Source organism: Eufriesea mexicana, unplaced genomic scaffold, assembly GCF_001483705.2.
Source record: "Eufriesea mexicana isolate 0111107269 unplaced genomic scaffold, ASM148370v2 scaffold1723, whole genome shotgun sequence".
NCBI classification, from domain to species: Eukaryota; Metazoa; Arthropoda; class Insecta; order Hymenoptera; family Apidae; genus Eufriesea; species Eufriesea mexicana.
This window is the reverse complement of record NW_016909858.1, coordinates 196,226-207,062: the sequence shown is the minus strand read 5'-3', so window position 1 is coordinate 207,062 and position 10,837 is coordinate 196,226. Positions and strand designations below refer to the sequence as shown.

Below are 10,837 nucleotides of genomic sequence, written 5' to 3'. Positions count from 1 at the left end.
ATATAAAAGAACTTATTAAGGAAGAAATATTTATTTTGTACAGGATATACCATAATATTGATACAAATATTTATAATATATCAATGAAATGATGTATCATGTATATATAAAAGCCACTGTTAGAAAAATTTGAACAATTTATCGCTTTCTACGAAGGGATAAGGAGTTTCTTCTTAGCCATGCTGCACGACGAGATCCACCAATAGTTTGAGAATAACGATGTCCTTTACCTAAACCTCGCGAACTTCTGCCAGCTGATGTCTTCCCACGAAGTTCACGATGTTTGTGTACTGCGTTACATACCCAATTGACTTTTGGATCATTACGAATTGCCTGAAATATAATTAAAATATTAATAATAAATTGATTTTGATTGCGTTACAAAATTTTTGCTCTTTTTACTCGTTCAGGCATCCAAGGAAGATAATAAATCATAATACTTCAATAATATGTTGCAATGTCATCATGTTTTATAGATATTTGTAAAAATGTTATGAAACCTTATAAAAATTACCTTATGTGCCGGATCAACCAAAATAACTTCATAATATTTATATGAAGAGTCCTGAGCTACCCAATAACTGTTCAATACTCGTAAACCGCCACAACGGCGACCGACACGTTCCTAAACATAATTGAACTGTCAGATATTATTTGTTAAATAATTGAAAAGAAAGAGGTACAAGAATTGTTTTCTATATAAACTAGTATTTTAATTGTTATGAACTTACTTCTGCAACAGACTGTAATTTTCTGGTAGGTTTCAACTGATTCACACCATGACTTTTTGGCTTTCCGTAAGTTGCACCTTTAGGAACTGGACGTTTACGACCACCTCGCCTTACACGAATTCTAAATATGACAAAACCTGTGTATTGAAAGTAAAATTTTTCATCAATATTATATGTATCAAATTTTATATAGTTTGAATTAACAGAATATTAGTATCAGTATATACATCTGTATCACCATATAAGTGTAAGCGTGGTGCATGATATATCTCATCATGCATGTCTCTTAAATATCTATACATTGTATTGACAGAAAAGGTAATAGGAAATAATGAAAAATGAAATTGTATAGCGAGGATAGTAAATTATTCTAGAATAACAATGTTAACTTAAAGATGTAACTAATATAATTTCTATCACATTATACATCTTACAGAAAAAGTACAAAATTCATACCTTGTTTAGCTTTATAACCCAAACGCCGTGCTTTATCTGGTCTAGATGGTCTGGGGGCACGATGCATTTTAGTTAATTGACGATATTGCCAGCATCTAACACGGAGCAAGAAGCGGAGTACATCACTTTGCTTTTTACGATAAAGTTCTTGCATATACTTATACGCGCCCATAGTGAATCTCTGAAAAATGTCCGAAAAACAAAATAAGACTGAGAAAAGCAGAACGAAAGAAAATTAGATTCATGCAGCGCATGAAGTTTAGTTTGAATTAAAATTAACGATTATTGAAATCAGCTGAATATTTCATTATATATGTAAAAACATGTGAGAAGCTGACGAATTGTGTATCGGTGTCGTTAATTTCTTCAGTAAAATAAATGTAATATTTTCGTAATAAAATCATAATAATATTTTCTATGAACACAGTTGACAATAAATTTCTACTATATGTTGTACAAAAATACGCTCAGATTCATCAGATATGACGCGATTTTAGATTCCGTAGCACTTACCCCCGACAAATGGAACAGACGGAAAGGACTATAACCTCTTCGGATTTGATATGTTGAGCCATTGTATTATAAATGTTGAAGATAGTATATTCAATGGTACGAGTATTGAATATAGAGACATCTGTGGGTAAGAAAGCAAATCAAATTTTTAACATGCTTCATATATCGGTAATGTGAAAAAATGAAAAAAAATGAAGAAAATTTAATCGCGATAATTATGTGACTGTATACAATACAGGAAAAAATTCTTAATTGTAGTAGAAGAAATCAAGTAGAAATATTCGATATCAAGTCATATAGTTTAAGGTGATTCTAATGAGGGAACGCATATTTAAATGTATATGTTCAATAAGATGAAAACATTATGATACATGTATAAATTAATTAAATACCTTTCAAAGCAATCTTTAATAAATAGTTCCATATTTTCTTTTTATTTCTTTTTGTTTTGTTAACATTTTTGTTAAAATTATGGTGTTAGGTTTGCTTGAATTTTACTTTTGAAACTATAAAGCATATTTGCTTTGGTCTTAATTAATTACCACGGTGAATTAAATGTTTGAAAACTTACGATGGAAAATGCATGGATAATCGATGATATTCGAAAAATGTTATAAAAAATTATGCAATTAGAAAAATGTTATGTGACTTGAACGGTTTTATTATTGAGCGACCCGGTGACCTCTTGTCGACTCGAATTGATTATTTCATGAAAGGTAGTATACGAATAAGTGGTGGTTAAGAAGACGTAGTCCGTGATGGAGAGTCATTCGGATAGCATAAAAGATCCAATTTATTATCCTCCAATGCAAGAAGTCACAGAACGAAACGGAATAATGGCGGAAGCTGAAGCAATTGATAGAAGCAACTCTGCTGGTAGTCAAGATCTTGGTCTAGAAGAAAGTAACAAGTTGAAAGTGCCGCGCAAATTTATTGCTAATTGGCGACAAGCTTGTGATCGTACACGCGACAGGACCAAAGATTTATTAAAGAGATGGCGGACTGTTTCGACCAATGTTGATGGAATCGTTAGTGTTCCAGTTTGCAACAAGCAATTGGAACATCCTAGTTGGAGCGTACACGTGTGGAGTAAGATTTCATAATTTTAGTTTATAAGACAGAAGTTATATGCGGTTTTATAGGAAAGAATGAATAGAACAGATTGAAATAGATAAAGTACAAACAATAGTAACGTAAAGAGAAGCATAGAAAATTTCTTTATTGCAAGCATTTAATAACAATTACACATACACGTGCACGCGTGTTTATCATTTTGTAACATTTTATATTAATCAATTATTTTTCTTTCCTTTTCTTTTTCCGTTTTCATTTGACTTTTGTTTCCTTGTGTTTTGTTGTTTGTATTTTTGATAAAACAGCAACTTGGGTGAGTCGATATCCAAGCGACGAAAATGTAATGGCTATAGAACAAGTCGGTAAGGGAGGAAAGTTAAAAGATCTGGCCCCTATTCAACGTGACAAGTTTTCACATTTTTTCACTTACCTCTTGGACCACGATAAAGATGGTTTTATTAATCGAAAAGATTTTCGGTTGCTTTCAGAGGTATGTCTATGAATATAGGAAGATAACTTGGCTAAGCTTTAATAATGCGAGATTCATGTTAACATTTCAACACTTTTGAAAGCGACTGAGAAGATTTGCGGATTGGTCATGGAATGGTCCTGAATACTTACGATTAGTAGAAGCTGAGCAAGGATTGGCGGATTTAATCTTTCGAGAGAAGAAGTACGAGGGTGACCGAGCAAGAAACATTAGCCTGGAGGAGTGGTTGGGTTGGTGGGCACATGTGGTCGCACCAATTGGAGGTGCAACCTATAGCGACATTCCATTTTGGTTAAAAATTTTGCCACGAATATTTTTCCTCGCTATTAATAGCTCCGTGAATGGAATGATCTCAAAAAAGGAGCTCGGATCATTTTACGGATCAGTCGTTGGTCTAGATTCTGACAGGATCTCCAAATATCTGGATATGGCGTACGATTCTCTAACTTCGGTAAAAAAAGAACCTTTACTATAATAAATTATTATATTATGACAGAAAATGAATTTTAATGTATATGTAGGCGTTTATTACGATTAATATTACTGTTAAGACTAAAGCTTAAGTCTAATATACATAAAGATCATGGAAAGTATTGAAATAAAATAAAATAAAACAAAGTCAAACATCGTATAAAAGAAAGAGAAAGAAAAGACGAGAGCGCGGAAAAATGGTGGAAATTTAGAATCGGGCTGGAAATTGAACAGAAAAAGGGGGGTAGGGTTAGTAAAATGGAAAGTAAATGATAGTTAATTTAAAAGAAATATTTTTGTGTTTTCTTTAGAATGGGGATCATCCTCTCGGTTGGCCGCAGTATCAACTCATATTCGCCAACTTTTTATTTGGTCGCGGTCCATTTGGGCCAGGAGAACATTTTCTCGGTATGACAGATTCCTGCATAATTCGGGACAACAATATACCATTCCCGATCGATTATTCCGCGATGAATACACCTAAAGACAAATTAGAGGTATACAGGCCACATTGTAAGAGTAGTCGACGTAGTGTGGTAGTTTAAAAAGTAACAATGCATTTAATAAACAATAGGCGAGAACAGTGTCAGTAACATGTTACAAGAAGAAATAGATATGGGTATATAAAAATGACTATACGTACAAATATACCGATATATTCAGTGTATTCGGTAATTTATTTTATAGTATAAGAACGAGGGTGTGTGTGTGTGTGTGTGTGTGTGTGTGTGTGTGCGTGTGTGTGTGCGTGTGTGCGTGCGAGAGAGAGAGAGAGAGAGAGGGAGGGAAATCATTTTATTTATTAACTTATTTATTTAAACGGGTAATACGACATTAGTGTAAGAAGGAAAAAATACAATAGAGTAGAGAAACTTTATTTGTCTGTTTGATTATGCGCAAACGTTAATCGACTCGGTGGAAAATATTCATTAATATTTACTGTGAAGTAAAGATATATGTAATCATGTTTGACAAAAATAATGATGGATCAATGGTGAATCGGAAATATATAGCACAATATATGGATTCTCGGAAATATAAAGCACAATGCATCAAACGACTAGGATGAACAATGTTTCAATAAATGCAGCGTCCGTAAAATATCGCTAACGTGCCAAGGAAGCGTAGAGTATACGGAAAAAGCAAGATATACTGAAATTATTACAATATCCTGCCTCTTGTAGCTCTCATTAGACAGTTTTCGCCCATACTGCCAGCACAAACGATTCAATTTCACACTCGTTTGTTCCTCTTAAAATTCGGAAGAGACCGTCCTCACCCCACTGCGGACCCCAAGAGTTAACAACAAGCTGGAGGAAAAGATTAATTTATTACATACATATATATACACATACGCGCAAGTACGCACGCATGTACGCACATATATCCTCCCTATGAAAGAAGAAGAAAATTTCGAAAAGTTTTACCCAATATTTGATCGGCAAATCGTGATAATGCATTATTGTATCTTCTCCCCATCCAATAATCCTAACCGAATGGTAACCGAATTCATAGTCTTCGGTGGTCGATGTATGTTTGTATATTCCCGATTCGTAAGAAAAAAAGTCTTGATAGACCCTCATGGTGGCTATAAGGATAGTGAAGGTGGATTGTGTGGTAAAAAAAGATTACATATATACATACCTTGGACTGGCCCTGATGTTAGAATTTCTTGCATAATGTCGGTTTCGTTACCCAGCCGATAAGCCGGACCAACTTTGTATAATTCTGTTCGAAGCGCATTTACTGGATCGCGACAGCCCGCGGTCTTCAAGTCTGTTCTTTTTCGTAGTTTGCACTGATCATTCTTGCCTTCCCATGGGTAGCAATATTCGTCGACTAGGCTGGAAAAGAAAACCCACGGAAAGGAAAGGATATTGGTATAATCAGCAATTTCAACAAATGGATTTACCCGAATTTTCGCATGTACAACCATGCTCTGTCTAAATATCCACCGCTACAAGCTTGCTGTCCTCTGTTGTTGCATGAAAGTAAATGCTGTGCACTAAGAAGAACACTATCAGCACCCTTACTCATCACACCAAATCTGTCAGAAGCGACGCGTGCGGTGGAAATTGCCCACGATGCACCGCACCAACCTTGATCGTCTACACCCGAAATCTCACGAGGCCATCGTGACCTGGCATCGAACTCTCGTGGCAGGGACTCCGGATTATAAATCCGTCGCACATAGTTCATTCTGTAAACCTTGAATGACCGATCGATGATTGACCGAAACTTTCGAATTAATCAAATTGGATGGAAATTGCGAATGTCAGTGATATCTACCGAACGTGATGGATTTAAGGTACCAAGACGAAGTTGGACACCCTCGTTTAATGTCCTACCCCAAAATTTCGAATAATTTCGTGCTCTCCAAGTCAAAGATGACAACCGATTGTTCGAATTGATTTCGTTTATTAAATCCGGTTCTTGTAGACATCGATTCTGTTCGCAAAGTACTTCAGCACGCCTACCCACTGCGGCACATTTACTAAAATATAAAAGGATAAAGGGAAGAAATATGTATCAGGTGTTTAATTTTATCTGATATAAAATAGAAGTCAGTTGACCGCTTGCACTATAGAAAGAAAAAGGAGCAAAAGGTGTACCATATGTTGCAATTGATCCTAAACGTTTGACCATCGTTGTAATCTTTTCCCTGGAAGTAGCATCCTGAAACGTATGAATTGACTGTGAATAATCATCTCGGTGGACAATGGTCGAACGAAGTTCTGTTAATTACGAACGTCTTATTTCTGCCGGTGGTGGTAGAGTGACATTAATTTCGATCCCTTTGCAATGGTTCCAGTAATCTGGACAGCAGTCCTCTTCTCTAGTTCTGTCGCAAAAGTCATCGCAGTAACAAAGAGTGTTGAGAATCGGAGCACTACACTCGTCTTGCCGACCAGGACAGCATTCGCCCAATGGATATTTTTTGCCACAGTACAAGCCGGTTGTTAGGCCGGAAAAATCAGGCATGCCGTTCACGATAGACACCATCAGTAGGAAAATGGCGCATATTAAGCCTTTCCGTGATCGCATTGTTTACGTTTGCGTTTCTCCCTGCAATCGATTCGATTTCCATCTATAAATGACCCGTTTTTTATTCTCCCGGGTATAACAAAGCTATGACTTTCTTAAACTCGATATTTTCTATAAGTTTCAATTTTCACCATACAAAGAAAAGTAAATAACGAAACGGATAGTTTTGGGCTCCTGAGTTCTTGGTTTCATTCTCGTTCTCAATCCCGTTCTTGTTCTCGTTTTCGTGTTCACACTTACAATTAGATATGCCGTCTGTGGATTCAGGCCTGTAGGATTCGGCAATAGTTGGCAGTGATTAACAAAGACGATGCCAACTGCCGCAAATCATCGAGTCTTTTTTGGAACCGTTGTAAACGTTTTCTTCATTGTAAACGTTCTTCGTTAAATGTTATACGCGGGATTCTCTGCTTCAGAAACAAAATATGAAGATGGACCGTGCGTTGACCGTGAAACGATTGTAGATGCAAGTATATATACATATCTATGTTTCGAAATACCATTACGAACTCTTGTATCGAATGCATTGTAATGTTAATGAAATTTACTAGACTGGAACACGTTACGTCTTGGGTTTATTTCATCTCAGTGAAGCATTAAATTTTCCGAGGTATAACGCTGAAGTATAGATAAATATATTCTTTCTCCTATTATATTATTACTTGTGTCGTGACGTTTTTATCTACGCCTAGTTTCTTGTCTACGAAATCTATGGAAGAGGAATGCATATACGTGTATATATATAAAGGATATTAACACAATTGCAGTAAATGCCCACAAGACTGCGAGTACGAGACATTGATCTTGATCTGTTTTCAATTTCGTTAGAATTCAAATCTATCATACTGGGCTACTGATAACTATATAGAATAAACAGAATAAATGGCCTACGCTGGCCGAGAATTAAGAACAATTTTATTCGAATAATGTATTCCACTTTGTTTTCTAGATGTCTCATTCCGGATTCTGTTGGATACTATTTCAATATTGCTCGACAGATATAAGCTGTTTAAACGCCAAAGATTTCATTATACAGTGAAAGTACTCATTGGAAAACTACATGTCGACGATGGATCAGAGAAATAAGGTTCGAATCGATATAACATTCAAAGCGAAAAATTCAAAATTTGTTTAAGTTTTTCCTTATTGATCAACACGATAGCTAATACAGTAAATAATTGGTAATTTATACGATTGTCTAGTTTCAGACGATTACGATGCATCCTCAATTGTTTTATTTCCTATCGTTGTTGTAGATAAAGAAAAGGATCATCGTAATTTATCGATCTGTAGTTCTGAATATCAGTCAGATCTTTAAAGGAAACAGAACACGATCAACATTTGAAGGGAAACGGAAAAATATGCAGAATCTATAAGGTGTATTAACATTGTGAACAACCGTTATATTTTTCGCTGGAGATTATGACGATACTCGACGATCGAATGTTTAGAAAAGTACGGAGTATATAATTATAGTAGACTCGAATGTGATTGGAGGCTATTTTAAAAATGACACGATTGGCGAAAAGAGGTTAATGGCATCGTATATCTTCAAGCGGATTTCAACGATTCAAGGTACAGAAGTTCGGCGTTATCGGTGTAACGAACGAATTTCCCACTATTCGTGATTTTTTTTATCTTTTCCATTGCTTACCTCATATTTTCTTCTGCATATATCGCTAACACTTTTTCGATCGAATGTTTTTCGAGAAATCTTTATTTATTTTCTCTTTATCATGTCGTTATCTCTTCGACATCGTTCTCTCCATTGAAACCAAGGGCGGATCCAGGAGTATTTTTTCTCTTCTTTTCTTTTTCTTCTGGCTGGGGCGGGGTGTTTCTTGGTTTCTTTGTTTTTAGAGTGGACGGTATAACTTAAAAGATATAAGGTAAAATTTGCTAATAATCTATATGTCAATATTTGTATCCGATACTATGATTTAAATAATTAAATTCATGTTAATTATACATAATAGAAAATCGGAATAATTACAATACATGTGATGAAATAAAGTATGCAACGTAATATTTTTTTTAATTAATTCTGTTGATGGCAAGGGGGGGGGGAGGGACGTTATGGATCCGTCACTGATTAAAATGTTTGGCTTTTCAAACATTGTGCCCTACCATATTTTTAGTATTCGATTCATATCAGGTATGATCCATTTCATGTAGCTAAAATTAGATGAAGGTCTCATTTCTTCAAACCCATTCTTGCTTCTCCCTTCCTTGCCTTCTTTAACAATCAGCTCTTATTATTATGCTTTTCTTCCTTTCTACTTCCTCCTTCTTTTTTTTATCTTTTTCCTCTTCCTCTTCTCCTTCTTCTCTCTTCTTCTTCTTCTCCTCCTTCTTCTCTCTTCCTCTTCTTGTTCTTCTTTTTCTTCTTCTTCTTCTTCTTCTTCTTCTTCTTCTTCTTCTTCTTCTTTTCTTTTTCTTTTTCGTTGTTTAATCCGTTTATCATAAGGCGCGCCGATGCTTATACGTGATCTTTCAAATTGTTCGCGCTAAAAATAACGCGAACGTCATATTAACGCGTACGTGCCTATTGCCCCAAATTCCGATCGTTCCCTGTGCGTTATGAATTCGTTTTAAGAATTGTGCAATTCTAACTGTCAATGATAAATTCGATGACATATCTTCGGTGCATGAGATCGACGTTTCGAAGGGATGTTATGCGAATAGAAATTGTGCAAATCAGTGTATGAAAGAACGCAAAACTAATTATTCAGATTTTCTTTAAATCGTTCAGACGCGTTCGATATTATTCGTCGTGTTTTTGTACACACGACACGTACACACGCATACACCCACATGTAAGCGTGAATGAGAACCGCAAAGTTCTCGTTACCCTTGATATATATACGTTTGTTCAAAACGGCGCTTCGAGTCGTTTTTGGGTGACTGTAACGTATGTCTAAGGATGTTTGCATCATGTACGAGATGTTCCGTTCTACCGTTAATTAGCGGAAAACAACTTGACAATTAACTTAGCTCGTTGAACCGCCTTGACCCGATATCATATTTTCATTTATTCATCAGGAACTCTGTGATCTTCGCGTGTTATCGTGATATTAATTATAGTAATATAAATTTAATTAAATTAATTAATGGTATCGAATAATCGGTAGAAACTAATTAGAATTCATTACGAGTATAATATGTTTAATGCGAATTTCATTACCATTTGCTTCCGTTTAACAATTTCTTTAATTATACATCTGGCTAAGTATTATATTCTACGAGAGTACATATGTTATAAAGTGCATAAGTCTCTTTGTCTAGCTACGTGGTAAGATGATCAACAGATATCGAATGCTTCATGTCAAAGTGTCACTTACTCGTGTTTCCTTCAAGTTACCTGATTGTGAGATCCGAGAAGATAATTAATTTCTTGAACGAGTATCGGGTAGCATTTGCTTCGCGGTACACACCCGCGATACACACATCAAAATCTTTGAATGTTCTTTCAAAGGATCGATTTAAGGAATGCGAGAAACGAACGACCGGTAGAATGCGATTCTGAACGCGACGGTTCGGACAACTATAAAAAAATCGAGCAATTGTAAGGAAGTTGGCTGTGGAACACGTTTTGAAGTTCGCGCGAAGTCTGCGATTCTGGTGCGCAAAGCAAGTTGAAAGTTGCGACGAACTTGCGATCGGAAACGATTAGGGGAAGATGAGTTGGTGCTGGCGGCTTGAAAGCAAGAGCCGAACTGGTCCGCCGATACGCAAAGTAAACCCGAGCGAAATGCTAGCCCGTCCGTGACTACGCGTCCCACGGTGTATCATGATTCGATTTCTCCTTGGTTGTTTATCGGATCTCCTTGCGTCTTTTTCCCTTCAGATTCGTCATTCTTCGAATATGCAATGGTTTCCAATTGGACTTGCCAGCGAACAGCGCGCGTTCGTCTTAGCAGGTAGGATCGCTGCTTATGATTCCATTCGCTACTAGTACATCGAAAACAAAGAGTTTCTTTAATCGAATAAACAACGGCAACACTATAGTATTAACTCCTTGCCTTAATTTCACGACTTGGTCTCGTTATCGGCTTTT

The 10,837-nt window shown here is 36.0% G+C and overlaps 3 protein-coding genes across 5 annotated transcripts; 1 reads left to right on the top strand and 2 right to left on the bottom strand.

The window, feature by feature from the left end:
* Positions 1–76: 76 nt before the first annotated feature.
* On the bottom strand, positions 77–1,779 carry RpL15 (ribosomal protein L15). Its single transcript, XM_017901683.1, has 5 exons — positions 1,701–1,779; positions 1,188–1,368; positions 732–868; positions 515–625; positions 77–333 (listed from the first exon to the last, which is right to left on the bottom strand). The coding sequence occupies exons 2-5, from the start codon at positions 1,357–1,359 to the stop codon at positions 139–141; spliced, it is 615 nt and encodes a 204-aa protein (XP_017757172.1). The 5' UTR covers positions 1,360–1,368; positions 1,701–1,779; the 3' UTR covers positions 77–138.
* Positions 1,780–2,442: 663 nt separating this feature from the next.
* Positions 2,443–4,429, top strand: LOC108548673 (uncharacterized). The gene is made up of 4 exons (XM_017901729.1): positions 2,443–2,789; positions 3,080–3,264; positions 3,347–3,715; positions 4,047–4,429. The coding sequence occupies exons 1-4, from the start codon at positions 2,459–2,461 to the stop codon at positions 4,278–4,280; spliced, it is 1,119 nt and encodes a 372-aa protein (XP_017757218.1). The 5' UTR covers positions 2,443–2,458; the 3' UTR covers positions 4,281–4,429.
* Positions 4,201–10,540, bottom strand: LOC108548672 (tubulointerstitial nephritis antigen-like). 3 transcript variants are annotated; one of them, XM_017901728.1, is made up of 9 exons: positions 10,142–10,540; positions 6,486–6,801; positions 6,348–6,411; positions 6,025–6,229; positions 5,648–5,943; positions 5,380–5,579; positions 5,163–5,323; positions 4,901–5,045; positions 4,201–4,215 (listed from the first exon to the last, which is right to left on the bottom strand). In XM_017901728.1, the coding sequence occupies exons 2-8, from the start codon at positions 6,778–6,780 to the stop codon at positions 4,926–4,928; spliced, it is 1,341 nt and encodes a 446-aa protein (XP_017757217.1). In that variant the 5' UTR covers positions 6,781–6,801; positions 10,142–10,540; the 3' UTR covers positions 4,201–4,215; positions 4,901–4,925. The 3 variants fall into 3 exon arrangements, with proteins under 3 accessions (XP_017757217.1, XP_017757215.1, XP_017757216.1); XM_017901726.1 differs by lacking the exon at positions 4,201–4,215 and having other exon boundaries at positions 4,555–5,045; XM_017901727.1 differs by lacking the exons at positions 4,201–4,215; positions 10,142–10,540 and having other exon boundaries at positions 4,555–5,045; positions 6,486–6,886.
* Positions 10,541–10,837: the final 297 nt, after the last annotated feature.

Excerpts from the sequence above, each read along its gene's own strand:
- LOC108548673 (XM_017901729.1), top strand. The coding sequence starts at position 2,459 with ATGGAGAGTCATTCGGATAGCATAAAAGATCCAATTTATTATCCTCCA. Across the intron at positions 3,265-3,346 it reads ATTTTCGGTTGCTTTCAGAG|CGACTGAGAAGATTTGCGGA; the intron begins GTATGTCTATGA and ends CACTTTTGAAAG. Across the intron at positions 3,716-4,046 it reads CGTACGATTCTCTAACTTCG|AATGGGGATCATCCTCTCGG; the intron begins GTAAAAAAAGAA and ends TGTTTTCTTTAG.
- LOC108548672 (XM_017901728.1), bottom strand. The coding sequence starts at position 6,780 with ATGCGATCACGGAAAGGCTTAATATGCGCCATTTTCCTACTGATGGTG. Across the intron at positions 6,412-6,485 it reads ACCACCGGCAGAAATAAGAC|GATGCTACTTCCAGGGAAAA; the intron begins GTTCGTAATTAA and ends CATACGTTTCAG. Across the intron at positions 5,944-6,024 it reads CCTTAAATCCATCACGTTCG|GTTTACAGAATGAACTATGT; the intron begins GTAGATATCACT and ends CGGTCATTCAAG.
- RpL15 (XM_017901683.1), bottom strand. The coding sequence starts at position 1,359 with ATGGGCGCGTATAAGTATATGCAAGAACTTTATCGTAAAAAGCAAAGT. Across the intron at positions 869-1,187 it reads GGGTTATAAAGCTAAACAAG|GTTTTGTCATATTTAGAATT; the intron begins GTATGAATTTTG and ends TTCAATACACAG. Across the intron at positions 334-514 it reads TGGTTGATCCGGCACATAAG|GCAATTCGTAATGATCCAAA; the intron begins GTAATTTTTATA and ends ATTATATTTCAG.